At 42.0% G+C, this 27,833-nt stretch overlaps 1 protein-coding gene across 10 annotated transcripts in view; it reads right to left on the reverse strand.

Annotated features, from left to right (window-relative positions):
- Window positions 1–27,833, reverse strand: part of KIAA1549L (KIAA1549 like) — a 292,279-nt gene that overhangs the window by 123,223 nt on the left and 141,223 nt on the right. For 4 of the 10 annotated variants that reach the window (XM_005578243.5, XM_065528329.2, XM_074013978.1 and 1 more), the window contains exons 2-3: window positions 1,225–3,783; window positions 201–812 (exon numbers count right to left, since the gene is read on the reverse strand). In XM_005578243.5, coding sequence (XP_005578300.3) covers window positions 201–812; window positions 1,225–3,783 — 3,171 coding nt within the window. The remainder of the gene's footprint in view (window positions 1–200; window positions 813–1,224; window positions 3,784–27,833) is intronic. The other 6 variants (XM_065528331.1, XM_074013979.1, XM_074013980.1 and 3 more) reach the window with 3 other exon arrangements.

Consider the following 27,833-nt stretch of genomic DNA (forward strand, 5'->3'; position numbering starts at 1 on the left):
TAGTCTCTGTCCCACCAGATTTTAGTAGTACCTCCAGCCACCAAGTATAACAACCAAAAATGTCTCGAGACATAGCCAAATGTCCCTGGGGGAGGGTGAAAAATCTCCCCTGGTTGAGGACCACAGATCTAAAACAAACATTATTGTTACATCTCTGAGGCCAGGCTTGCTGCTTTCAGATCAGAACAGTGGTCTCATACCTGTCTTCACCAGGAGCTTGCTGGACATCTGACACTCCAGGTTGGATGCCATTTTGCCAGAAGTGACCACTGCAGCCGATGCGGCAGGAAGGGCAGCATCCGTGTTTTCTGCTCGCAACGGTGGCAACCGGGTGGCCTTCACTGAGGCTGTAATGGATGTCAGTGCCGCCGTGACTGTCAGTGGGCGTGGCGTGGATGCTCTGGGCATCTCCGGGTTGGTGGGGTTTGGGAGGCCAGTGTGCATGGCTTGTGGTTTCCTGGGGAGGTAAGTTGTAGACAACAGGCCCGAGGCAGTGCCCATGTTTCCTTGCATGGCTGTATGTGTGCTTGTGGTATGTCCTGTTCTTGCATACATGTAGGTTGGCGTGAACGGGAAGGCTGTATGGACTGCCCCTGGTGTCCTCTTTGGGCCAGATGCAGCCTTGTTTGTGCCATTTTTAGCCAGAGTAGTCACTGAACTGCTTTTAGCTGGTCCTGAGGCCACGGCCAAAGGGCTGCTGCTGGTGCCCTTAGCCACCAGGGCTGCAGACAATGCAGGTGGACTCGATTTCCTCAGAAACAATGTGACGGCAGCTGCTGCTGTTGGCTCTACCTTAGATGACACTGTGTCCACTGTAAAGAGAGAAAAAACAAAGTTTGTCATTGGCTAGGAATGCACGTGTCACTTGTTCTGATGATGAATGGATGTAACTTATGGATTTGCTAGGGTGAAGTCTCTGTAATCTGGGCTTGCAGTGGACAGAACTTAGCCAAAACAACTCTAGGCTCATTAAGTTGATTAACCATAACAAGAATGCCGCTTACAGCACAGCTATGGTTGACAGCAAGAATGCTTACATTGTGAACAGTTTCGAAAGCTCAGGTGGGCACGGGACCAATGAGGTGACTACTTGGGGCTGCTAACTCACTCCTGATAGGGGGTACGAGCTCCTTCAGAGCACGGCTGGTATCTGCGTTGAGCTTGAAGATGCTTTGACCACAAAAGCAGTCATGCCTGTTTTGGGGGTACTGGGAAACAAACTACCTGCATTAGTGGCTGCACCTGTCCATTTCTTGGGGTGCTGAGAGGCCCGCAGCACTCTGGAGGAGGTCCTGGGAAAGACACTGGTCGAAATAGAAGATTCAGCAGCAGAGTGATAGCTCAAGATGTTCTGGAATGGTGTGGAAGCATTTCTCTCAGGTGATGAATTGAGGTCCCTGGAAATTTCAGAACCTGTATCTGTTCCATCTGAAAGCATTTCCTGCAAGCTACCTGTAGAAGTTGGTCTTGACGAGGTTAGCAAAAGAGGATGTGCTGGCTGGTCGGGCAACTGTAGTTGAGACACAGAATGTTGAGTTGTGGGTGAGTAATACGCAACTTCAGCTGTTTGGAAGTCTATGGAATGGTTGTTATTGCTTGTGGGCCAGAGGTCTACATGGCTTCCAACCACGGTCATGTCTGACTGTTGCACAGGCTGCTCAGTGCTTGTACTGAGGACTAGATCCTGAATGCTAAACCCTTCTGCAGTCACTGAATGCCCAGCAGTGTCTTTGAAATCCTGAGATTTTATGGCATTGGCAGCTGAAGTTAAACCACTGGGAGGAGCCGTTGGAGCCGTTGGAGCTAAATGAGTTTCCCAACTTGTGGTGCTAATTGTGTGTCCATTTAAATCATAATTTGTTTGCTGCTGCAAGCCAGATATTATTGATTCTGTGGAAAGGGATCCAGTTTCTGCTGAAAGAGAACTCCAGAAAACATCTGTGGTTGCTGGTTTTTTCATGTCTCCTATTGTTGAGGAATCATATACACCCATGGAGGAGGGCGGTGCTCTCACCTGTTTGGAAGCTGAAGCTGGCAACCCAGAATGGTCCACAGCAGCTGCAGAAGCCTCTGGCTTGGTGTTGGAAAAGCCAAGAGATGGGAAAACAGTCTGCGTGGCTTGTATGGAGAGTATGGAAGGTAGAGGTGATCCGGAAGGAAGGGGATTTGTCCTTGGTGCTGTAACAATGGGAGATGAGACGTGATGGGTGCTGAAATCAGAGACAAATCCATTTACAGTGTGAAGACTCAAAACCTCTTTCCTTGGAAAGGCCTGGAGAGGAACCGTCACATTTGCCTCCTCATTTTTCCTTAAAATGGCTGTCACACTGTCCTTTTTCCACCGGGGAAATGTCCAAGATGTGGAAAGATTAGGAACTCTGCCTGAGAGGAGCAAGTCTCTAGTTGCAGGAGGGGACCCATGACTGCCCTCTGCTGGAAGAGTGGGCATTTCTAGCACGGGAGATGGGGAGGCATGACTCTCTGTGGTCTGGAGGAAAGTAAGTACGGAGGGAAAGTCGATTGTCCCAGTTGATGGTGATGTGGGAACCGCCTCAGAAAGGATGGCTTGCTCTCGACCCAGTGCAGTGACATGCAGAGGAGAAGGCACCAAAGAAGAAGAGGTGTGTTCTGCCGAAAGGGCGGGCCCTCTGGAATTCTCTGGAGCTGCTGACAAATGCAGCGGGTTAGCAGAGTCGTTTGCAGTGTCAGGGGCTAGCTTTCTGCTGTTCATTTCTACGGCCCCTGATTCTGCAGTCTGGAAAAGTGGAGGCTCAGCCTCATGGGTCGCTGTGTCTGTATTCTTAAAAGTTGGCAAAGGCACCCCACCGTGCACTCTTCCAGCCATCCCAGCTTTGGTCTGCTGGGTGGATGCAGGATCTGAAGCCACTTCCAACACTGACCCTGTGGGGCTTCCATCTGGAAGCTGAGGAAGACTTCCAAGTGCTGGGGGAGGGGGAGACGGATGGGACAGTTCTGCCATGGGGCTCAAAAACCCAGGAGTGGATGAGCCTGCTGAATGGGGACCCTCTGTTGGGGACAGCTCGGAATGCCACTTTGTTGAGGATCCAGAAACACCTAGATGAGGGATGCCTATGAGATCCTGAGCATTTTGGGATACAGTGTGGTCCATTTCATCAGAAAATGGGATTAGGGGATTAGCTATGTTCTGACCTGAAGAGGGGTCGGCTGGAGGCGTTTGGGGAACTAACGGCACTTTGGGAGGCTGCTCTGCTGGTTCAGAGATGATGGAATGAGGTGAGTCAGGAGCCAATGAAGAGGATGGAAGTGGAGGGAGGAGTGGGGGAATGTCTGACCTTGGGGGATGCTTTGAAATGGAGGGAGCCAATGCCCATACTGGCTGGGATGGGGGGACAGCACTGAAGGACGTCCCTGACGGGACTGTGGACAACGAGGGGAGCATGCTGGTGAGAGGCAAACCTGACACATCGGCTGCTTCTTGTCCCCCTTTAGGCCCCGGTTGGACCAGGGACTCGGTAGAATCCTTGGAAGGTTCGAGGGAGGAGCTATGTCCGCTTCCTTGGTAAAGGGAAGAAGAGAAGTCCACGTGAGCCCTAGTTCTGTGGTGTGTCTTGGACGCAGGGGTTCGGGCTGACTGTGGCAAGCTTGTGTTGTCAGAGGACTGTCCTAGCACGGTCTTGCTTCTGTCTGCTGCTGAGGAAGACTTGACTTCTGTGAAAGGCCATGTTGGTGAAACTGGTAACAATTTCCCAGGAGGAAATGACTCTGGAGTCCGGGTGACATTCATCTGTAGATTGTCTGTTCCTGTGAAACAAAATATCAGGCCGTCAGGGGTTGGATGTTCATGAAGTGCCTGTTGTGGTCAGGTGCTGGAGACAAAGGTGTGTGCAAGACAGGCTCTGCCTGGACCCATCACAGAAGGCTCAGGAAACAGAGTCAAACAACAAATTACATAATATCAAGTAGGAAAATGTTGCAGCGAACCTACAGGGCAGGGGTGGTGGAAAGCAGTTTCTGATGAAGTGATGTTTAAGGAAAGATGTGGAAAATACTTGTGTATTAAAAAAATTTTTTTTGGTACCACCCAAAAGGCATGGACTGTGAAACTTGCAACCTAGAAACTCAAAGCTGAATGTGGTCAACTGCCATGGTCAATGACACCAAAATAACCTCATCCAGGAACCCAAAATGCACAAAACTAAAGAAGAACTGTGTATTCAAGCATGAATCTTTTTTTAGGATCCTGAGGCATCTCATATGAAATATGTGAAGTTGTCTGCATTTGGAAAGATGGCTCCAATGAAACATATTTATCTTCCCGGATTTAAAAAGTTTCCAGGTGCCATCATTCACGCCATGTCAAACAGCAAAGGAGATTTTCTTTCAGATTAGGCTATTTCAGATGAAAAAACCAGGAAGGAGACACTTCTCACAGGGCCTGGTGTCACAAAAGCACCTGCAGAGGGCAGAACTGTCGACACTCATGTGTGGCCCCACAGGCAGACAGACAAGGAGGCAGGGCATAAGCTGGTGACCTCCGCTAAAATGGAGGTGAGGAAACAACTCTTGGAAAGCTGGAAGTTCACTCTGAATTAGGCAATATGCTGAAAAATTCCTTTCTCATTCTTCCTTTTCTTGTTTTTAAAATTCCCCATTCTTGGGATTTACAGATACCAAGAAATTGGCCTTACATCATTTTAAGAACTCATCAGGGTATAAGCCAATACTACATCAGGCTGTTGACTTGATTTTATAGGAGAAACCAACTCCATCTCCTAGGCAGGCCATAATCAGATGCCCAGCTCAGCCTGACTGTCTCCTGATCACCAAATCAGGATCATCAGGGTGCTTTCTGCAGAGCCAAAGCTCCCTCTGGCCTCCACTGGCCCATCTCAAATAGAAATAAGTGGCAAAATGCATATATAGTTCCAAGACACCAAAATATGCATAGTATTTCATTAAAATGCATGCCCTCCTTAGGAACTGGTTCATGGTTTGCAATGGAAATTGTGTTTCTATGTTACCACATGCAGGTGGTACTCCCCCTCAGACACTTGCAATTTTACACAGAAGGTGGATACGGCTTTCATGCCTCAATCCTCCCTGTTCATGTTGCTTATCTCCTAGATAGCCTCAACTTCACACTTTGCATGCAGTCTTATCTGGTTACTTATATGGGTAAATATAACATCTGTATAAGGTATTTTTGCATTTTTGTATTTTTCAGTTAAACTTTAGAATCCACTTTTATGTGGATGTCAGGTGAAATCTGTGTAGGATTTCTTCTTTTGTACCTTCGTTTAAATGGATTCTCCAACTCATGGATTCAAGAATCAAAACAAATTCATCTTGTTTCAATTACATAGCCTTGTAACTCAGAAAAAGGATGCTACAGGCTGAGCAGCTTTTGCTTTCAGCAGGAAGTTTTGCAAACTCTTTCACAAAAAAGAAAAAAAAAAATTCTGCGAACAGGATGAAGGAATGGGGGCTAATACCAAGGGATCTGTAACTGACCGAAGGACCATGGCCAAGAGAGACTGATGGAAAACTCCATGCTGAAGTGAAGAAAGACAGTCTCTAGTGGATTTGCTTCTACTGGACCTTGTTGTTTTCCAGACTAGAAACTAGTATTTCCCAAAGTAGCTCCTATGAAGCACAGTATTCCAAATGCCTCATGAAGAAAAGTTTCTATGAACAATCTTGAGAAGTGCTGTATACAAGATTCACATGTGAAAGTCATTAATGATGCTGACCATATCTTTCTGGCTCTCCCACTTCTAAGCCCATTGGGAGGACTGAACATCTTGGATACTTCTGTGGTTGATGGGGGCCATGTAACTAGTTCTGGCCAATGAGTTTGTAAGCAGAAATGACAAGTGTCACTTCTGGGCTAGAACATTTAAGTGCTGGAGGAAGACTCTCCGGAACTTTCTTTCTCCATAGCAAAACAAAACAAAAAGAAACAAAACCTAGCAACATATTTCAGTAAGTTTCTACTGAAAAACAGAAGGAGAAGACAAAGAAGGAGGAGAAAGAAGAAACTAGAAATGTTCAAAGTGTTTGCTGGTTCACCAGCCTGCATCTCCTATGGACTTTGCTGACCAAAGATATACAGGCAGCACGAGCAAGAAGTTAGCCTTTGCTATCTTATGTCACTGCAATTTGGGGGTTGTCATTCAAACATAACCTAACTTACCCTAACCTATCCAGAAACTGACACCAGAGTGGATTTGGAATTTATGTGGGTATATTCTCATCATCATGTAAATAAAGGCTCAGAAAAGTCTCATAGTCAAGAAAACATAAGAGGTATGTAGTAAAAAAAATTAATAAATAGGATGTTGGATGATTTAATTAAACTTTGTTTAGCCAGTATTTCTCAAACCTATTTGACTGCTGGAATATGTTTGGGATATTTCTCAAAAACATTTAACCTCAGAATTTACTGACTTAAAAAAAAGCTCAATGATACACACAAAGCCAAGGGAGAAAGCATGTTCACTGAATTACCATATGATACCAAATTCAGAAGAACTGATTTGAAGCATTTCAGAAAAACATGTTTCAAAGATATGTCAACTGACTGAAATTATTACTAAAGGAAGACATATATAAGGATTAAATATAAAGGTTTGCCCTTAGTCCAAAAATTACCTAGACAGGAACAGGATGGGGGCACTTCCCTTTAAGAATAGCCTATGCTATCTGTAGGCAGAGTTGACTAGAGTTCCTGATGAACTAGAAGAGAAATATAGGCCAGCAAGGAAATGACAAATCCTTAGGTTACATTAATTTTTTTCACTCTTTAACTAGAAGAATAGTTCATACTTAGAAAATAATATCTACATGTAAAATAATATCTATATGTAAGTATCTATACTTAGAAAATAGTATCTATATGAAATGAACACTCGTGTGCCTCTTAGCTTAACAACAGAGTCAATATTTTCAGAGCCCTCTCCCTGGTATCTCTCTGGGTTCCCTCTGTCTTTCTTCTCCCCAGAGATAACCACCATTATAGGTTGAATTTTAAAACTTAGTTGATTTTCAAGGGGATCAGGTTTACTGTTCTCTGCCCTACTCAGCGCATACCTAGTCAGCTGGGGTGAATTCTGTCACATCTTAAGAAAACATTAAGAAACTGATAATGTGCTAGTACATGATGCTTTTGGAGGTGTTTTACATTATAAAAAGGAAAAGGTTTATAAAGGGAGAGTCCCCATTTGCACACTGGAGTGAGGAGATCCCTGGTGGTACTCAAAACTTCATGACCGAAAAAGCATCTTGATATGGCTAGGCTTTGTGTCTCCACCCAAATCTCATCTGGAATTGTAATCCTCATAATCCCCACATGTCAAGGGAAAGACAGGTCGAGGTCATTGAATCACTGGGGTGGTTTCCTCCACGCTGTTCTCATGATAGTGAGTGAGTTCTAACAAAATCTGGTTTTATAAGGGGTTCTTCCCCCTTCACTCAGCACTTCACCTTCCTGCCACCTTGTGAAGAAGGTGCCTTGCTTCCCCTTCACCTTCCACCATGATTGTAAGTTTCCTGAGGCCTCCCCAGCCATGCTGATCTGTGAGTCAATTAAACTTCCCTCCTTTATAAATTACTCAAGTCTCGGGTATGTCTTTATAGCAGCGTGAAAATGGACTAATACATGTATCATTCCTATCAATTTTATTTAAAGATTTAGGGGAAACATACTCATATATAAAGATAAATATACTTTCTTGAGTAGAATGCAAAATTCAAATGACCGATCCAAGATAAAACTAAGGCCTTCAAAGACATGTTTGTGCCTGTCATTGACCCTGGGGTGTCAGTTTACTCTTCACTGTAATAGCCGGTATTAATTAGGTCAGTAAACATTTGGAAAGACTGATTCAAGAAACCATAATCTCCCTAAAACATGTGAAAAAGAAACTGGATGTGTTATTTAGTGCTCCAGGGACAGAACCAGGGACAGTGGGAAGAAGGTATAAAGACAGATATTAGAACTTAATAATAACAGAAACATTTCCTTAATTATCAAAACCACTGAAAACAAAATGAGCTGGCTTAAAGTCAGTGAGTTCTCCACCATTAGAAGTTTCCAAAAGCGCATATTTTAAGTTCACTCACCACACCTTTCCTTCCTTTCTTCCCTCCCTCCTTTTGTATCTTCCATCTGCAAATGCCTGTTGTATGCGGGACACTGGGTTAAGCAATGTCTTATGGAAAAACATACATGGTCTCCGACTTCATGGAACTCAGAATTCTATGGGAGATATGGACTCCAGCATTTTTCAAATGTAAAAATGATAAATGTTACAGATGAAAGATCCATAGTCCTATGATCTGACCAGGGAGGTCAGAAAGCACATCCCTGAGGAAGTGACTATCAAGAGCCAAAGAATGAATAAAAGTTAACCAAGCAAAGAGGGTAGGGAAAAGCATTCCACATAAAGGAACAAGCATATGCAAAGGCCCTGTGGCAGAAAGAGCCATCACAAGTACAAGGAACTGGCAGAAGGTAACCACAGCTAGATCAGGAACAGCAGGTGAGCAAGAAATGAGATTAGGGCTGCAGAGGGAGGCGACAGCCAGACCATTGCTCCAGTGGCCATCACCTCCCTCTGTAGCACTGTGGGTTTTAGTTTGATGGGGAGGGTGGGAGCAGGTGATGCACAGGAGCAAATTTATGTTTTGGAAAAACCATCCTGGCTGTGAATAACAGACGGGAAGGGACAAAAACAGCAGATGGCAGAGTGCTTAGAAAACACCTGCAGTTGTCCAGGCTCAAGATGACAGGAATGTTGTAAAGAGGAGTTGAGCCCTGCATGGGAGATGGAAACAGATCCTCCTTTATGGTCCCTTTCAATTCTCAGAGTTCCAGATTCTACTATTGCTTTAAATATGTTTGTGTCTACACGTGCAATGTTTTGAGTTTTTTCTCCTTTATGCCTCCCATTGAGAGGGTGTGTCTATGTCCCCTCTCCTTGAATCTGAGTGGGCTTGAGTCTGTTTGACCAATAATGCCACGTGACTTCCAAAGCAACATCATCAAAGGCCAGGTCACTTTAGCCTGGTCTCCTGGAATGCTCGCTCTTGGGATGTTCCCTCTCTCTGTCTCTCCTGGAACCCAGCGCCCACTCTGTGAGCAGCCTACACCATGTGGAGAGGCTATGCCTGACCACTCCAATCCACAGTCCCAGCTGAGCCAAGCCTGCCTGGCATGCCAGCCCAGACGACAGACAGATGAATGAGGAAACCTCCAGACCATTCTTCCCCTAACCATTTGAATCACTCCAGTTGTCTGAATCGTCCCAACTGAGGACCAGACATCATGAGGCAGGGAAAAGCCATCTGCACTATGCCCTGTCTGAATTCCCAAAACCATGGGCAAAATAAAATCTTGTTGTTTTATAGCACTGAGCCAGGGGTGGTTTGTTGTACTGTAATAATAACTGAAACAGTATTTGTGTGGTTGTGTCCCTCACTTCTGGGAAATGAGTCTCTATAGCTTTAATCAGATTCTCAAAAGGATTCAGAAGCCAAAAATTAGTTAAGAACCCTTCACTTGAATGAAAAATAATTCTGCTTTATACACAAGATTTTAGAATTATGTCTATGCTAATTAGGTAAAACATATCTGTATTAATTAAAGTTGCATTATGGAAGGCCATAAGACAGAAAGACAAATTTTGAGGAGGAAATGAGAGATAGCTGATGTTTATTAGGGAGAAGGAGAAAATAAATTAGGAGAAATACGGCAAAACCAAATTACAGAGAACTTAAAACATACTTTAGGAAGGCAGTGAAGTAAAAATCTGATCTAGGTGGTGTGTCAGGCAGACTCTAATGTGACCCCATGATCTCCGTCTCCAGGTGATCATGCCTTTTGTGATCCCCTCTCCCTGAGTATGAGCAGAACCTATGACTTTCTTTTTTCTCTTTTTTTTGGAGGGGGATGGGGGGCAGTGTCTCACTCTGCCACCCAGGCTAGAGTGCAGTGGTGTGATCATGGCTTACTGCAGTCTTAACCTTTGGGCTCAAGGGATCCTCTCAGCTCAGCTTCCCTAATAGCTGGGAAGACAGGCATGCACCACCAAGCCCAGCTAATTTTTGTATTTTTTGTAGAGACAGGGTTTCGCCATGCCACGTAAGCTGATCTTAAACTCCTGGGCTCAAGTGATCTTCCCACCATGGCCTCCCAAAGTGTTGAGATTACTGGCATGAGCCACCAAGCCCTGCCAACCTGTGACTTTCTTCTAACAACAGAATAGGTGATGATGTCACTCTTGTGATTATATGATCATATATAATAACCCATACTGCAAGCAGACTACTTCTTGGTGCCTCGATGAAGTAAGAGGCCATAATGGGAAAGCCCAGCTGGTGAGAACTGTGGTGGCCTCCAGAAATTACTGGGGTTTCTAGGAACCATGAACAGTCTCTTCGAGCTGATAGCCAGAAATAAGTCAAAGCCTTCAGTCTGGTAGCCACAAAGAAATGAATTATGCCAACAACCTGAGTGAGCTTGGAAGTGGATTCTTCCCCAGCCAAGCCTGCAGATGAGAACACAGCCCAGCCAATGCCATGAATGCAGCCCTGTGAGATCCTGTGCAGATAAGCAGTGTCCAACCTCTCAACTCATGGAAATTGTGAGATAATAAATGTATGTTGTTTTAAGCCACAAAGTTTGTGGGGATTTGTTACATAGCAATAGAAAACTAATACAGGTAGGAAGTAGGGAGCTTTGGAATGTTGTAAGGTAAAGCAGGAGAGTAGGAAGAGGGAGAGAACAAGGTATCATGACTGAAGAGTAGCATGAAGAATGGTGAGAAGTTGCCATCAAGACAGTCAAAAAGAAGCACAAGTCAGTAAGTTTGTTTGGTACATCACAGAGAATGAGTCATGAAATAAAGATTCTAACATAGCACCTGAGACTTGGAGGAAGTTATTTAAAGAGAAGACAGAGCTTTGCAAGAGTAGAAACAAAACCACACCAGCAAAAACATTGAAATGTTGCTATGAAACAGGTTGCACTCTTAATTTTTTATTTTTATTTTTTTTGAGATGGAGTCTCGCTCCGTCGCCCAGGCTGGAGTGCAGTGGCGCGATCTCAGCTCAATGCAAGCTCTGCCTCCCGGGTTCATGCCATTCTCCTGCCTCAGCCTCCTGAGTAGCTGGGACTACAGGCGCCCGCCACTGTGCCTGGCTAATTTTTTGTATTTTTAGTAGAGACAGGGTTTCACCGTGGTCTTGATCTCCCGACCTCATGATCCCCTGCCTTGGCCTCCCAAAGTGCTGGGATTATACATGTGAGCCACTACACCCGGCCTGTACTCTTATTTTTTAATTCCATTTTTCAAGAAAAAAAAATACCAAGCCATTCTGTCAAATTACTGAATTTTAGTTTTTCTCAATAAACTTCCACTGACTCCCCAGTGTCTCTCCTTCCCCCCAAAAAACCATGACTTTCTTCTACTTAGATAAATGACATGAATTACTGTTTGCTCACAAATATGGTAACAGTCTTCAAAAAAATTGTGGAAAGCAGCCAGGCGCGGTGGCTCATGCCTGTAATCCCAGCACTTTGGGAGGCCAAGGGGTGCGGATCACTTGAGGTTAGGAGTTCAAGACCAGCCTGATCAACATGGTGAAACCCCATCTCTACTAAAAATACAAAAAAAAAAAAAAAAAAAAATTAGCTGAGTGTGGTGGTGGGCACCTATAATCCCAGCTACTCAGGAGGCTGAGACAGGAGAATAACTTGAACCTGGGAGGCAGAAGTTGCAGCGAGCCAAGATCACGCCATTGCACTCCAGAGAGCAAGACTCCATCTCAAAAAAAAAAGAAAAAAAAAAAAAAAAAAAATTGTGGAAAGCAAAGATAAGTCCTACACACACGAGAGGGAGATGGACAGTGATGGTGTGCTGCACAAGCCCCAGACTGGCTGCCTCTTCTGAATGTTTACAATGATTGCCCATCCAGGGACAAGCCAACAATCCCCCTCTGTTTGGACCGACAGTGTTTCCCATAAGGTGAATTAGTAGTCTAAAGAATTTTGCTGGAAAGTAGCATAAATGGTAAGAAATTTAAGGAGGTGCTGGGTGAGGAAAGATAGGAAACAGAGATGGATTTATGTTGGAAACCAGAGTGAAAGCAAGCAAGATAAAGACTCTCAAAATAATAAAAAGTTAAAATGAGTCATCCCTCCCATCTCAAGGAAACAAGAATGGGTAGTCATATAAAACCCTATTCAATACACAATTTATACACATGCATTTTCACTAAACTTGTCTGAGCCAGACAAGCTGAAATAAAACCATGATTCTCAGAGCTTCAGGAAAGTGACAAGTCATTTCTGTAAGACTATCAGGCTTAATAACTTCCACAAATTGGGAGCACGTGCACGTATGCACACGCAGGGTAAGTATCAAATGTTTTTCTGTGCTTTGCAAATTTGCATAGAATCCCATGAATGTTAAACTTAGCCTTGAACTAAACACATCAGAGAGCAGTTTATTATCATTGTGAAACATAAAAGGAATTAAGAAAGTGCTTAGCCAGGTTTGGACACATAGAACCTGTCATTGACTAATGTTAAAAAACAGTGTAAACTGCCTCCTGAGACTCCCCACATCTCAGACACCACATGGTTACACCAAGATGCATAATAACAGATTGCTCAGGCCTCTGTCTTCCCGAGGCTCTTAGCGCTGCTAGTTTGTCATTCTCAGTTCTTACACACAAGACTCAGACCCAGGCTGTGATGCTGCTACACTCTAATTATTCCCGCCATGTAGCAAACAGAACTTTAACCTCAAGGAAGTGCACATGTACTGATCAGGCTCCCCTTCTGCTGTTACCTCCTGTCTGAACCTTTCCCCTGTCAGGCCTAGGGCTATATCAGTCCCCTGGTCATGATGCTTTTATCACAGACACCAGAGTCTGCTACTTAAGGAGTGTTCTCCCTTCAGGTTCAATGCTGCCCTGGATTGCTTCCTGCTTTGCTCAAAACTACTCTTGTAACCAACCACAGTGGTGGTTCTTTCTCAATCAGCAGTGTCCCTTTGTTTGAAACACTGAGGGAGAAGAAAATCTTCCCAAGGTGTCGGTATAAGCATGGCTGCATTTCCCACGACAGTCACAAGACAATCTACTTTGTCCTATTCACTGCCCACTGGCAGGTTTCCTTAAGGGCAGCACTTAAAGAAAAACAAACTAGATCACTAGTAGCTCTTTAACAAAATAAATGAAGGAAATCAATCAAGAAACATTAATGGAGATGCCAAACTCCTCTCCCTTATATGTCAGAGAAAAATATCTGTAGCTTTTGATCAGGTCCTAGAATCAGACTGGCTGGATTCAAATCCCACTTCTCCATTTGCTAACTGAGTAACCCTGGACAAGTTACTTAACATCTCTGTGCGTCAGTTTCCTTATCTGTAAAATGGGAATAATTACAGTACTTACCTCATGAATGGTTTTAGGGGTTAAAATGAGTTGATACACATAAAGTCCTCAGAATAGTGCTTATAGAGCACATAGTGGTCAAAAAGTGCTACTACTGTTACTATTATTATTATCATCATTATTTGTTCAGTCCAGGCTAGGCATGAATGCCATCAAAGTTTTGCTCAGAGGGCCAGGGTTCTAGTCAGAACTCAGAAATCCCTGCAAATCATGGATTGTCAGAATCTCAAACATCTGTGCATGCCTCATAGATGGCAGGATATCTTCAAATCCATCACCTCACCTTGTTCTTCCACAGTACCTGTGAGATACAGGATGAAGATTATTATCTCCATTTTACCAACGAGAACCAGAGCTCAGACAGGTCAAGGGCTGGCTTGGTCAAGGTGATACCAAGAGGTATTCTGCAGCCTAGTGTGACTCAGCCCTGGGACTCCAGAGCTGAGGCTCTCCGCACCACGTGGGAAGGAGTCAGTCTTCCTCCACCTCCAGATCTGGGGCAGGCTCCACTCTCCCAGAGTGGTCTGAGAAGACTGGGGCCCACAGAGTTGCCTCATTCTTCAGTCTGATGATGTCTCTCTCCAGGGCTGTCTCTGCAAACATTACTGAGCATGGCTCTAAATCACCAAGACCTGTCAAGGCTTCCGTTCCCAGAAGGTCAAAAGAGATGGACTAAGAGCCACAGCTGTGCTGACGCATCCACCCACACCCAACCCACTTACGCTCCAAACCCCTCCATGGCCCTAAGTGCTGAAGTTTGGCGCCTGGGACCTTCTCGCCTAACATGATTCCTCTTGGGGCTTTTTAAAACAAAGTGTACCAGTTAATAGAATCAAATTGCCATTCCTTGAAGTGATGCCAACAAATAGAAGATTCTGTTGACTGCACTGATAGAAGCATTTTAACTTTCAAAGTTCTTTCACAGCTATTTCTTTTTTAAAAAAAAGTTTGTTGCTAATCTTTTGTAGAATCAGGTTTAAAAGTAAAGCTGATACCTCTCCCTCCCCATTTTTTTTTGTTTTTGTTTTTGTTTTTGAGACAGAGTCTCACTCTGTCACGCAGGCTGGAGTGCAGTGGCGCGATCTCAGCTCACGGCAGCCTCCACCTCCCGGGTTCAAGCAATTCTCCTACCTCAGCCTCCCAAGTAACTGGGATTACGGGCACCAGCCACCACACCTGGCTAAATTTTTTGTACTTTTAGTAGAGACAGGGTTTCAACCATATTGGTCAGGCTGTTCTCAAACTCCTGACCTCAAATGATCCACCCACCTTGGTCTCCCAAAGTGCTGTGATTACAGGCGTAAGCGTGAGCCACTGCACCTGGCTTCTCCGCCTCCACATTTTAAAAGTAATAGAATTTCACTTTCATTTCTTTCTAACCTGGGTTTACATGATCATTATAGAAAATTTAGAAAAGATGGAAAAGTAGAAAGAAGAATCCCACTCCTCCCTCAGCCCTGACCATGTGCACATCCCACCACATCAAGAAAACCGTAACTCATACTGTGGTAAATTTTATTTCCAGATGATGCTCTTGGAAAAGCTTTGGTTTGCTTGCTGGACAGACCTGTGATCACAATGCATTTCCAACTCTGCACTGCCTTTTCCCTTTTAACACAGCAAAATCATTTTTCCATATTGGATAAGGCTGCATATTATCTCCACTAAGATGTGGCATTATAATTTGTTTAACAATCCCTGACTGTTACAACACAGGTTGATTATAAATTTTTAGAATTTCAGTGTCTCCTAATTTCTCATCACAATCCCTACGCAGCAGGTAGGGAGGTCACAGTGACCTCTTTTGGGCCAGGGCATCACACACACAGAAGGTCACTTGTTTGGAAATTTATTATCTGTGTCAAGAAAAGTAAACCAATGGGACTTAGGGGGGTTCTTCCCTCTTCTTCTCCCAGCATCTTTCTAACAGGGTCGTTAATAAGTTTAAAGTCAACCACGGAAAACACAATTAACCACCAATCACTAACCTTTAAAACCGGGACAGTCGTACTTGCAAATCTTTCCAAAGTTTCATATTAATTTTCACTATTTTATGCTAATGGCCCAAAGGAGAGTCGAGTCCATTTAAATCCATTAGGCAAGAAAGACTTTGGGGATACAGAAAATACCATGCCTTTTTTTTTTTTTTTTTTTTTTTGAGACAGAGTCTCGCTCTGTTGCCCAGGCTGGAGTGCAGTGGCCGGATCTCAGCTCACTGCAAGCTCCACCTCCCGGGTTGACGCCATTCTCCTGCCTCAGCCTCCCGAGTAGCTGGGACTACAGGCGCCCGCCACCTCGCCCGGCTAGTTTTTTTTGTATTTTTTAGTAGAGACGGGGTTTCACCGTGTTAGCCAGGATGGTCTCGATCTCCTGACCTCGTGATCCACCCGTCTCGGCCTCCCAAAGTGCTGGGATTACAGGCTTGAGCCACCGTGCCCGGCCAATACCATGCCTTTAAAAGAAAAGCAGTAATAGGGGCTTAGAGAATGGGGCAAAAAGACAAAACATCTTACTAGGGCTTCACACCATTTTGTAAAGGCCTAAATGTAAACCTCTTCTAAGTGAGAGTTCCCTAATTAACATGTCATTGTTCCCACAACTCTTTATTTTTAGCTCTATTAGAGTAGTTTCCCCTTTCTGCTTAGTGTGATAGCCAGTTACCTCCCTTGTTTGCTCAATCATTTAGTTATTTATTCTACAAATATTTATGGGATGCTTCCTCTGGAAATCACCCCATCACAAAAGATTTACAAGCTGTGATCCTCACCATGAAGGTGGTCAAGTGTCACAGTTTGGTATGTGGGATCTGGAGACACAGCATCTGGGTTCCTGACCCAACTACCTTGTTCCAGCTGTGAAAACTCAGGCAAGTTACATGACCTCTCTGTGTCTGTTTGCTCCTTTCTAAGAAGAGGATAATAATAGGTATCTCACAAGACTGTTTTGAGGCTTAAAGGCATTCATCCTTTAAGAGTATTTGGAACATATCTTGGTATATGGTCAGCAGTCAATAAACATTTGTTACCATGATTGCCATCCAGAACAGCAAAATCTAAGAGGTTTCTGAGTTGCATCTCTTGCCTAAACTATGATAATACTTTTTTTTTTTTTTTTTTTTTTTTTTGTGCAGTGGCATGCCTATGGCTCACTGCAGCCTCAGCCTCCTGGGCTCAGGAGATGCTCCTACCTCAGCCTCCCGAGTAGCTGGACTACAGGGACATACTGCCACACTTGTCTCATTTTTGTATTCTTTGTAGAGATGGGGATTTGCTTTGTTGCCCAGGTTGGTCTCAAATTCCTGGGCTCAAGCGGTCTGCCTGCCTAGGCCTCCCAAAGTGCTGGGATTACAGGCATAAGCCACCATACCTAGCCAATAAATTCTTATACTCCCACTTTTGTAGTCAACTTTTTCTTTTTAATAGTTTTGGTTTCTTAAATTTTTTAAAAACATTTCAATAATTTTTGGGGAACAGGTGCTGTTTGGTTGCATGGAAAAGTTCTTTAGTGGTGATTTCTGAGATTTTGGTGCACCCATCAACCAAACACTATGCACTGTACCCAACATGTAGTCTTTTATCCTTCACCACCCTCGCACCTTTCCCCCAGAGTCCCCAGAGTCCATTATATCATTCTTCTGCCTTTGCATTCTCATAGCTTAGCTTCTGCTTATAGGTGGGAACGTACACTGTTTGGTTTTTCATTCCCAAGTGACTTCACTTACAATAATGGTCTCCAGCTCCATCCAGGTTGCTGCAAATGCCATTATTTCATTCCTTTTTATGGTTGAGTGGTATTCTGTGGTATATATCTATATGTATCATTTTCTTTATCCACTCATTGGTTGATGGGCATTTAGGCTGGTTCCATACTTTGCAGGTGCTAATTGTGCTGCTATAAACATGCATGTGCAAATGTCTTTTTCATATAATGACTTCTTTTCCTCTGGGTAGATACCCAGTAGTGGGACTGCAGATCAAATGGCAGTTTTACTTTTAGTTCTTTAAGGAATCTCCATACTGTTTTCTATAGTGGTTGTACTAGTTTACATTCCCAACAGTGTAGAAGTATTCCCTTTTCACCACATTCACACCAATATCTTTATGTTTTGATTTTTTAACTATGGCCATTCTTGCGGGAGTAAGGTGGTACTGCACTGTGGTTTTGATTGGCTTTCTCTGATAACTAGTGATCTTGAACATTTTTTCATATGTTTGTTGGCCATTTGTATTAGTCTGTTCTCATGCTGCTAATAAAGACATACCTGAGAGTGGGTAATTTATAAAGGAAAAAGGTTTAATTGACTCACAGTTCCACATGGCTGGGGAGGTTTCACAATCATGGGTGGAGGTGAATGAGGAGCAAAGTTACATCTTACGTGGCAGCAGGCAAGAGAGCTTGCGTAGGGTAACTCCCCTTTAAAAAACCAACAGATTTCATGAGACTTATTCACTATCATGAGAACAGCATGGGAAAGACCCGCCCCCATGATTCAATTACTTCTCAGGTCCCTCCCATGACACATAGGAATTATGGGAGCTACAATTCAAGATGAGATTTGGGTGGGGACACAGCCAAACCATATTACCATTTGTAATATGTACCATCTTCTTTTCTTGTACCATCTTCTTTTGAGAATTGTCTATTCATGTCCTTAACCCACTTTTTGATGGAATTATTTGTTTTATTTTCTTGCTGATTTGTTTGAATTCCTTGTAGATTCTGGATATTAGTCCTTTGTCAGATGCAAAGTTTGTGAATATTTTCTCCCACTCTGTGGGTTGTGTTTACTCTGATTATTTATTTTGCTGTGCAGAAGCTTTTTAGTTTAATTAGGTCCTATCTATTTATCTTTGTTTTTGTCGCATTTGCTTTGGGGTTCCTGTCATAAACTCTTTACCTAAGTCAATGTCTAGAAGAGTTTTCCCAATGTTATCTTTTATAATTTTTATGATTTCAGGTCTTAGATTTAAGTCTTTGATCCATCTTGAGTTGATTTTTGTATAGGTGAGATATGAGGATCCAGTTTCACTCCTCTACATGTGGCTAGCCAATTATCCCAGCACCATTTGTTGAATAAGGTGTCCTTTCCCCACTTTATGTTTTTGTTTTGTTGAAGATCAGTTGGCTATATGTATTTGGCTTTATTTCTGGGTTCTCTATTCTGCTCCATTTTCCTCAATTATTCTCTCAAATAAGTTTTCCAAACTTTTACATTTCTCTTCTTCCTTGGGAACACCAATTATTCTTATGTTTGGGTCATCTGCATATAATCCCAAATTTCTTGGAGGCTTTGTTCATTTTTTCAATTCCATTTTCTTTGTCTTTGTTGGATTAGGTTAATTCAAAAGCCTTGTCTTTATGCTCTGAAGTTCTTTCTTCTACTTGCTTGATTCTATTGTTGAAACTTTCCAGTGTATTTTGCATTTCTGTATGTCTTTCATTTCCAGAAGTTATGATTGTCTTTTCTTTATAATATCTATTTCTCTGGAGACCTTTTCATCCATATCCTCTATTATTTTTTTAAATTTCTTTAAGTTGGTTTTCACTTTTCTCTGGTACCTCCTTGAGTAGCTTTCTGACTTCTTTATGTGGCAATTCAGAGATTTCTTATTGGTTTGGATCCACTGCTGGAGAGCTAATGTGGTCTCTTAGGGTGTTAAAGAACCTTGTTTGTCATATTACCAGAATTACTTTTCTAGTTCCTTCTTATTTGGGTAGACAGTTTCAGTGGAAAAATCTGGAACTCAAGGGCTCTGGTCCCATGGGGTGATTCCTTGATGTAGTGCTCTCCCCGTTCCTCTAGGGATGGAGCTTCCTGAGAGACAGACTGCAGTAATTGTTATTGCCCTTCTGGGTCTAGCCACCCAGCAGGGCTACCAGACTCCAGACTGGTGCTGGGGAATGTCTGCAAAGAGTCCTGTGATATGATCCATCTTCAGGTCTCCCAGCTATGGATACCAGTTCCTGCTCTGGTGAAGGTGGCAGGTGAGTGAAGTGGACTCTGTGAGAGTCCTTGGTTGTAGTTTCATTTAGTGTGCTGGTTTCCTCAAATACTGGTTATGCTAGCAGTGAAATTGTCACATGGACAGACTCAGGACTTCTGGCTACCCAGGATGTTGCAGGCGGTAGAATTAGCTGTTGTTTTCTCCTTCTTTGGAGCAGGGTTGTTCTGAGTTGCTGTAATGGCTTGAGTTGGTTGGCCTCCAGACAGGAGGTGGCACTTTTCAAGACAGCATAAGCTGCAATAGAAGCAGGATATAAGCTTGCCCTGTGTTGGCCAAGATAAGTATTTACTAGGGTTTCTCAGGCAATAGGTGGGGCCATAGAGCTCCCAAGAGTTTATGTCTTTTGTCTTCGGCTACCAGGGTGGGTAGAGAAAAACCATCAGGTGGGGCTGGGGTAGGCGGGTCTGAACTCAGACTCTCTTTGGGCAGGGCTTGCTGCAGCAACTGTGGGGAATGTGGGGGTGGGGGGCGTGCGAGTGGTTCTCAGGCCAACAGAGCTATGTTCCCAGAGAATTATGGCTGCCTCTGCTGTGTCATACAGGTTGCCAGGGAAGAGGGGGAAGCCGGCAGTGACAGGCCTCACCCAGCTCCCACACAGCCAGCAAAGCCAGTCTCATTCCTGCCATGCCTCACCAACAGCACCAAGTATACATCCAGGCAGCTGGTGAGCAGAGCTGAAATCTTGCCCCAGACAACAAGCCTCCCCACTGAGACAGCAAGCAGGGCTCTCAGGCTTCACCTCTCCCTGCCTGCCTGCAGCTTTGGCTGTGACTTCTGCACTCACATATGCACTTCCCATTCGTTCCCACAGCCCGCCCCTCACCAGATTCTACTCATGAAAATTTATGCTCAGGTCAAAATTATTACAAAGCTCAGCTAGAAGCTTCCTTCACCCTGTGGCCCCTCCCTAATTCTGCTGGCTGCCTTCCCTGACACCTGTGAGATAAGGCCAGGAATGACTTCCCTGGGTTCAAACTAGGGACTAGGAGTGCCTATAGGGTTCTTCCTGCTGCTGCTTCTATTTTTATATTTCTTCTATATTTGTATTTCTTTCAGCTCCTTAAATCTGTTTCAGTTCTAGGTAAGGTTAAATCCTTCTCTCATGATCTGTATTTTCAGATTCTCCAGTGGGGACGTGTGTCAGGGACCAACTTCCCCCGCCTCACACTGTGGGAACTCACAGTTTTGGGGCTGTCTTGCAGAGTCTGCAGCGCCAAGCCACTTCTTTCAAAGGCTCCACGAATTCTTTCGGTTTTCCTGGTATGTTCCTGCGGTAGTTCTTGGAGCTCAAGTTCACAGTGTGAGTCTCCACACTCTGTTCTGTCCGTCCACGTGGGAGCTGCATGTTAGTCCTGTCTCCTATTTGCCATTTTCCTCTTTACCCCTATACAAATCTGGTCAACGCTTTGTCTTCTCTGGAAGTTGTTCATATTTCTTACAATAAATCCCTTTTCTCTAACCGTAATTCTCCAATGAGTACCTAGGCAATCCATTTGGCTTTAGTGGCATTAGTAAGACTGACTGTGCTTCTGCATTAGATGTTTCCCCTTAAGTCTCCAGTCTGCTTATTTCCGCAAGCAAGTATGTGGTTTTGAAAATGACTTATTCATCATGGTCACAAAATGAGCATTTTCCCATTAAGATTTATCACAAATCTAACTCTAACTGAGATGCTGAGAGGAAAAAGTAGAGACAAACACATGCAGATACATAAATATATACAGCATTTATGTATATACTTTATACATATTTTTTAATTCAAAGAATTTTTAACAACTCTCTCAACTCTCAGTTGGAACAGTAAAAGCTATACCTAGAGGAAAATTTATAGCCTGAAATGTTTTAATTTCAAAAGAGACTTTTTAAAAGAAACTCCTTATTCATCTATAAAAATTAGAAACAGAAAATAAGTTCCTCTCCCCTCAAAAAATGAACTAATAAAAATAAAAGCTGGACCTAATGCATTATAACACAAAGAATAGTAGTAGCAAGGATAAATAAGTTCAAAAGACTTCTTTGGGTCTTTTGGAAGAAAAATTAAAAGAGTAAAATAGGTAAATCTTTCATAGGCCTGTTTAAGAACAAAAAAAGAGTGAACAGAAGTGTAAGACGTTAGGAATGAGAAAGGAGACAACTACAGAGAAAGGAGACAACTACAGATAAAGAAGAAAATAAAATAATTATGAGCAAATTCCATCTGCAACTCTGGCAAAAAGTTTGAAACCCTAGAGGAAATGAATAACATTGATAATCAAAATTAATCCAGAAATGAAAAACCTAAACAGACAGATTAACATAGGAAAAAGGAGCCACTTACCACAGAAAAAGGTAGGAGGATCAGATATATTCAGCTGAATTCTATCTAATTTTTTTTAAATAGGTAATTCCAATGTTATTAAACTAATTCAGGCCTTTGAAATACACAGAAATGTCCCCAATTCATTTTATGAAACCAGTGCTGAGTTAGTACCAAAATCCAATCAAGATTTACTAAATAAATAAACCAATGATCATAATATGTACATAAATATGATGCAGCCGAGCAAAAATGTAGAAGGAGGCATGAAGAAGACCGCCATAAAAAACAGAAACCTGTGATCACATTTGTGCAATTATATAAAAACTATGTATGTACATATAATACATTGTTTAATAACACATAAATTGTCAATTAATACATAATAACTTTATCAAGTCCACAACAATCAACATAAGCACATACACCCAAAAGAATGTAACACTTTTCACTGCATTTAAGGATCCAGTAGTACGATCCTACCCCAAACTGAGGACTCAGTGTTTTCTCAAAGGTTATGATGTGTAATCCCAGCCTTGTACCATCTACACTGGTACATGATAGGCAGAAAACGTCTCATTCATTTTGCATCTCACAGAGAATTTTGTTATATTGAAAAGAAAATAATCCTTCTAGTATATTAGGGGCATCCAGATAACCTGATATTCTCTAAAATTGAGAATAAGCAAAGATAGTCATGTCAGGATATCTGTTCCAATAAATAGATTTGAAGGGGGAAAGGGGTTCTCTATTCAAAGCAGTTTAGAGAATCTCTTATGGGAGAGTCACAGAGCATACAAGTACAGTAAGGACTTTGAAAAGTCTTGTGGTAAACAAAAGTTTTATTAAACTTAGAAAATCCCCAAATAAGTTGACTGCAGACTCTTTCTTCTTTTTTGTGTGATAGCTGTTAATATCCCAAGGAACTGCAACTCTGAAGAACACTTTAGGGGAATTCCAGAGTTAAAGTCATTGTCCTAGCAATTTCAGACACTGAGATGAAAATCAAAGAACTGATGGGTAGACTTAATCCATTGTAAAATCAGAAAACACATTTTTTGTCATTCCATGGCTGACAAATTATTCTACTTTTGTCGTATTTCAGGTTATATTTTACCAGGCTTATTCATGAACCCATATACTAATGCACAACATAAGGACATGCACCAAGAAAAATGTAAAATGCTGTAACAAATGTATGTAAAGACCATCTTTTTTTTAATTTATTTTTTATTTTTTTATTTTATTTTATTTTTTTTTTTGAGAGAGAGTCTCACTCTGTCACCCAGGCTGGAGTATAGTGGCGCAATCATAGTTCATTGCAGCCTTGAACTCTGAGGATCAAGGGATCCTCCTGCCTCAGTCTCCCAAGTAGCTAGGACTACAGACGGACACCACCAGGCCCAGTTAATTTTTTTAAAATAGGTTTTTTTTTTTAGAGACAAGGTCTCTCTCTGTTACCCAGGCTGGTCTCAAATTCCTGGCCTCAAGTGATCCTCCTGCCTCACCCTCCCAAAGTGCTGGGATTACAGGCATGAATTATTATTATACTGATTGGTTCCAATGCCTTCTTGGGGCACTAAGTTAATTTCGGTAAGATGTTAATATCAATACTTGATCATTTTCTCCCCTGACTGGAAACACACAAGAAAAGTGGTCTACTGAAAAAGGCTGGGTGATGCTTCATGGGTACTGATGTTTTTCTTACAATTTGACACCAAAAACCTGCAGGTATCTATTTTGGGACCATAGAAGCAGAATATGTTCCCAATATTAATAACTAATACTATTATTAATTCTTAATTCCATATTCATTGATGAATGATTAGGTGGAAGTTTTACTGCAGAAGTCTAACGCCATTAATATGTCACTACTTCAAGATTTGTTAATTCAGATTCTTATAAAAACAAATTACAGCCCAACTTTATTAGGAATGAATAATGATTAAACTGATTGCCTCTAAGATTTTAAAAAAGAAAATATTTAAGTAATAATTTTCAAGCCCTTTAGAACACCCAAACTCAAAAAGATAACAATATGTTTATAGCAAATAATTTTCATTTATAGTTTACTTGCCTTCAGTGTTTACATACATGGTCATATCAAAATAGCATTTATTTTAAAAATTCTATAATTCAGATGTTTCACAAACTGAGGCTACATTGTCTCTCATTTGACATAAAAGAATAAGGTCTATCTACATTAAATTGAAATTTGCTCCATCAATGAAAGTTCCATTTCTATCTCCTAATGCCTCAGCTTACCTAGTAATAACCATATCGTTAGACAGGATTTTTCAGTATTGGCAACAGATTTTCCTTTATCCTTCCATTCTCCAATCTGTGACTAGCCACAGAGTATCAAGATGTCCGATCAGGACTAGGGGTGCCCACAGAGAAAGAGAGAAAGAACCAGAACGCTGGTACTTTCGTCACGTGGCTTAGCCAGTCCAGAGACCTTTCTTGTCTGAGAGAGGCCTAAGAGAGACATATATCATTGGCTGGAGTCTGGGAGGAGGTGCCATGTATGTCTGCCTGCCACATACCAGAAAGGCAAGAGCCCGCAGTCAAAGTATTTACTGTATACATGAACCTTATCCTTTCCACACTCACTCAGTGAGCCTGCTGGGTACCTGCCACGTGCCAGACACGAAACTTCCTGAACATTTCCTACAGCCCGGCATTTTTCTAAGTGTTTACAAATGTGAACACATTTGAGCCTCACAACAAGGCTATCAGGAAGGGACAAATTCTTATTCTCATTTTACAGATGCAGATGCAAGTACAGAAAAGTTAAAAACCTTACCCAAAGTCATACAGTTGGTAAGCAAGCAGTGGGGCTGTGATTTTAACTCAGGCACTCTGGCCCCAGAGTCTACATTCTCAACCGCAACTGTATCCTGCCTCACTATAGAGCAGCACGTAAGATGAGGTCCCTACCCCAAGGTGTTTAGTATTCTTTTAAAAACATGAAGAGGTTACCTTTTAGAGATGCTTCATTTTTTAAGAAGATGGGGTCTTGCTGTGTTTCCCGGGCTGGCATGCAGTGGCACGATCATAGTTCACTGCAGCCTGGAAGCCATGGGCTTTTACAAGCAATCCTCCCACCTCAGCCTCCTGAGTAGCTAGGACTATGGGCATGTGCCACCATGCCCAGTGAATTTTGTTGTTTTTCTGTAGAAATAGGTCTTGCTCTGTTGCCCAGGCTGGTCTAGAACTCCAGGCCTCAAGCGATCCTTCCGTCTCAGCCTCCCAAAATGCTGAGATACAGGCATGAGCCACTGCACCAGGCTGAGATGTTACTTTTTAAAAACAAAACACTCAATTCAAGGTTTCTGAATGCCAGCTCAAACTTCAATCCTTGATGCAAAGTTTTCACCCAACCAAGAAAAAACAAGAAAAACAATTACGAGAGAGACAGAGAGAGAGAGAGAGAGACAGAGAGAGAGAGAGAGAGAGAGAAAGTGTGTGAGTGTGTGTGTGTGTGTCCACCAATTGCCTTTCTGGGTCTAATGGACAATCCTCCATTTTAGTGTCAATATCTCCTTTGTTTTCTAAACAATAATGACAGCATGTGTAGCTACTGTTGTGTTAATGCCCTTACTTGACAAAATTAGAAGTTAGTAAATGTCAACTGAGTTTCCAAAATTTTTCATTTTACTGGTCCATGAGCTCTCCAAGTCTGAAAATCAATGATCTACCTTTTTTTTTTTTTGAAGAAGGCATTATGTTAAGTGAAATAAGCCAGACACAGAAAGACCAATACTGCAGTAGCTCACTGATATGTGCAATCTAAAATAGCCAAACTCACAGAAACAGAGAATAGAACAGTGGTTACTAGGGGCTGTTGGGGGAGAGAAATGGGGAAGTGTTGGTCAAAGGGTACACAATATTTCAGTTATAAAAAATAAATAAGGTCTGGAGATCCACCATACAGCATAGGACCCGTGACTCACAATACTGTATTGTATGCTTAAAAATTTGCTAAGAGGGTAGATCTTATATTATGTGCTCTTACCACAAAAGGATAAAAAAGCAAGAGAGAAGAAACTTTGGGAGATGGTGGATAAGTTCAGGACATGGATAGTGATGATAGTTTGACAGTTTCATGGTATACTTATTTCCAAACACATCAAGTTATACACATTCAACATCTACAACTTTTTGTATGTCAATCATTCCTCAATAAAGTGGTTTAAAAAAATGGTGGCCTGATATTTCCTTTGATAGGTAAGTATCATAGAGAAGGATATTTTGTACCCCTTACTGCTGGGGTGGGGGAGGCAGAGAGGAAATGTGAGGAGGTCACCAGACTGGCAGCCTCCACAGAACATTCTGGCACTAAAGGTTGTGAGGGGCTTGTCTGAATGGCCAAGGACAAACTGCTTAAATGAAGACTTTTTAAATGATGGAAAATGCTCTCCCTCTCTGATGTGCCCCCTTCTAAAGAAAGAACAGTTGTTCTGAGGTCAGAATTTTATATAGCTTGTGATTTTCCACCCCTCCTGTTCAGTATCATTATATATGCACAGCTTCTTGAAGTTAAAAACGTAGACTACTACCTATGTGTAGTAGTCAAGATGAATAAAAAACAATTCTATCTCCTACCCTGAAGTAACTGTTCACGCTCTTATTTTCACAGTAAATAATTGTTACAGCCATTTACTGGTGAAATAGTGACATGTTTTGTTGACTTACAAATACCAAGAGAAATCAAATGCTTCTTGTGGCAATTGGTTAAGTTGCTAATTACTTGTATTTGAGCTTGAAATCCTGGCTCTTCTCAAAAATAAAAATAAGTTATGACAAATATATGTCACTGGAGCATATAGAAATCAACATTTCTATTATAGAGTCTTCCTTAAAATCTACTCTCTCAAAAAAAATGGATTGAAATATTGAATAATTTAACCCTAAATGAATTTCACTAAGGTAAATCTGTTAGCTAGATCACTTGCACACATATATGTATCTTTATTCAGAATTCTGAGTATTTAACTGGTTATTTTTCATGCTAACCTACATTAGACAGTTCTCATGTTCAAAAAATCCAGTCTATTTAAGATTGAATTCCCCAAGAAAATGTACCACACATGTGAAAATGAGTACAGGTTGAGCTTCCCAAATCCAAAAATCCAAAATCTGAAATGCTCCAGAATCCAAAAGTCTTTCAGTGGCAACGTGACACTCATAGGAAATGCTCAATGGAGCATTTTGGATTTCAGATTTTTGGATTTGGGATATTCTTATGATAAATATAATGTAAATATTCCCAAATCAAAACATATCTGAAACCTGAAACACTTCTATTCCCAAGCATTTCATATAAGGAATACTCAACCTGTAATTTAAATCAATGCCAGAAGAACTATTAGGGGAAAATAAAATTTAATAACCAAGGTTAGATTATTTTACAGTTTTAATGGCAACTTTAGAACATTAATAGCACAAAAGAATAAAACAGACTTTATAATATCATAGCAAGTAGAAAGCAAAACAGTAACTTTATTCCGTGAACTAAAAAGTCATAGTATGTCATAGTTCTTAGGTTTACAGCCACTACACAAGGGACAAAGCCAGAGTCAACTTTCCTTGAAAAGCAATTGAAAGAACAGATGAACACAAAGTAGTCTCCAATATGTAGTTGAATCTGCTGTGATTTCATCTATTTCAATGAACTCAAAGAGAAAGTTAATGTATGCTACAGGATCATACTCAAGGGAAATAGGGAAAATATTACACAATGGGTCAGGGGATCTGGATTCTGCTTGTAGTTCCCCGACATGCTCCCATTTAGATGTGAAGCAGATCACTTTACCTGACTAAACCTCAGTTTCCCATCTGTAGCATAAGAAGTTGAAATCCAATCATCTATAAGAACTTGCTAATTTAGCATGATTTAAACCAAGAAATCATTTTTTCAGTAGTTTACCACCTTAGACATAGATTTATCTTGCTCAAGAAAAATTTTCCCTTTGCTATGTCCTTTTTTTTTTTTTTTTTTTTTTGAGACAGAATCTTGCTTTGTTGCTCAGGCTGGAGTGCAGCAGTGTAATCTCGGCTCACTGCAACCTCTGCCTCCCGGGTTC

The sequence above is a fragment of the Macaca fascicularis genome, chromosome 14 (assembly GCF_037993035.2).
Source record: "Macaca fascicularis isolate 582-1 chromosome 14, T2T-MFA8v1.1".
NCBI classification, from domain to species: domain Eukaryota; kingdom Metazoa; phylum Chordata; class Mammalia; order Primates; family Cercopithecidae; genus Macaca; species Macaca fascicularis.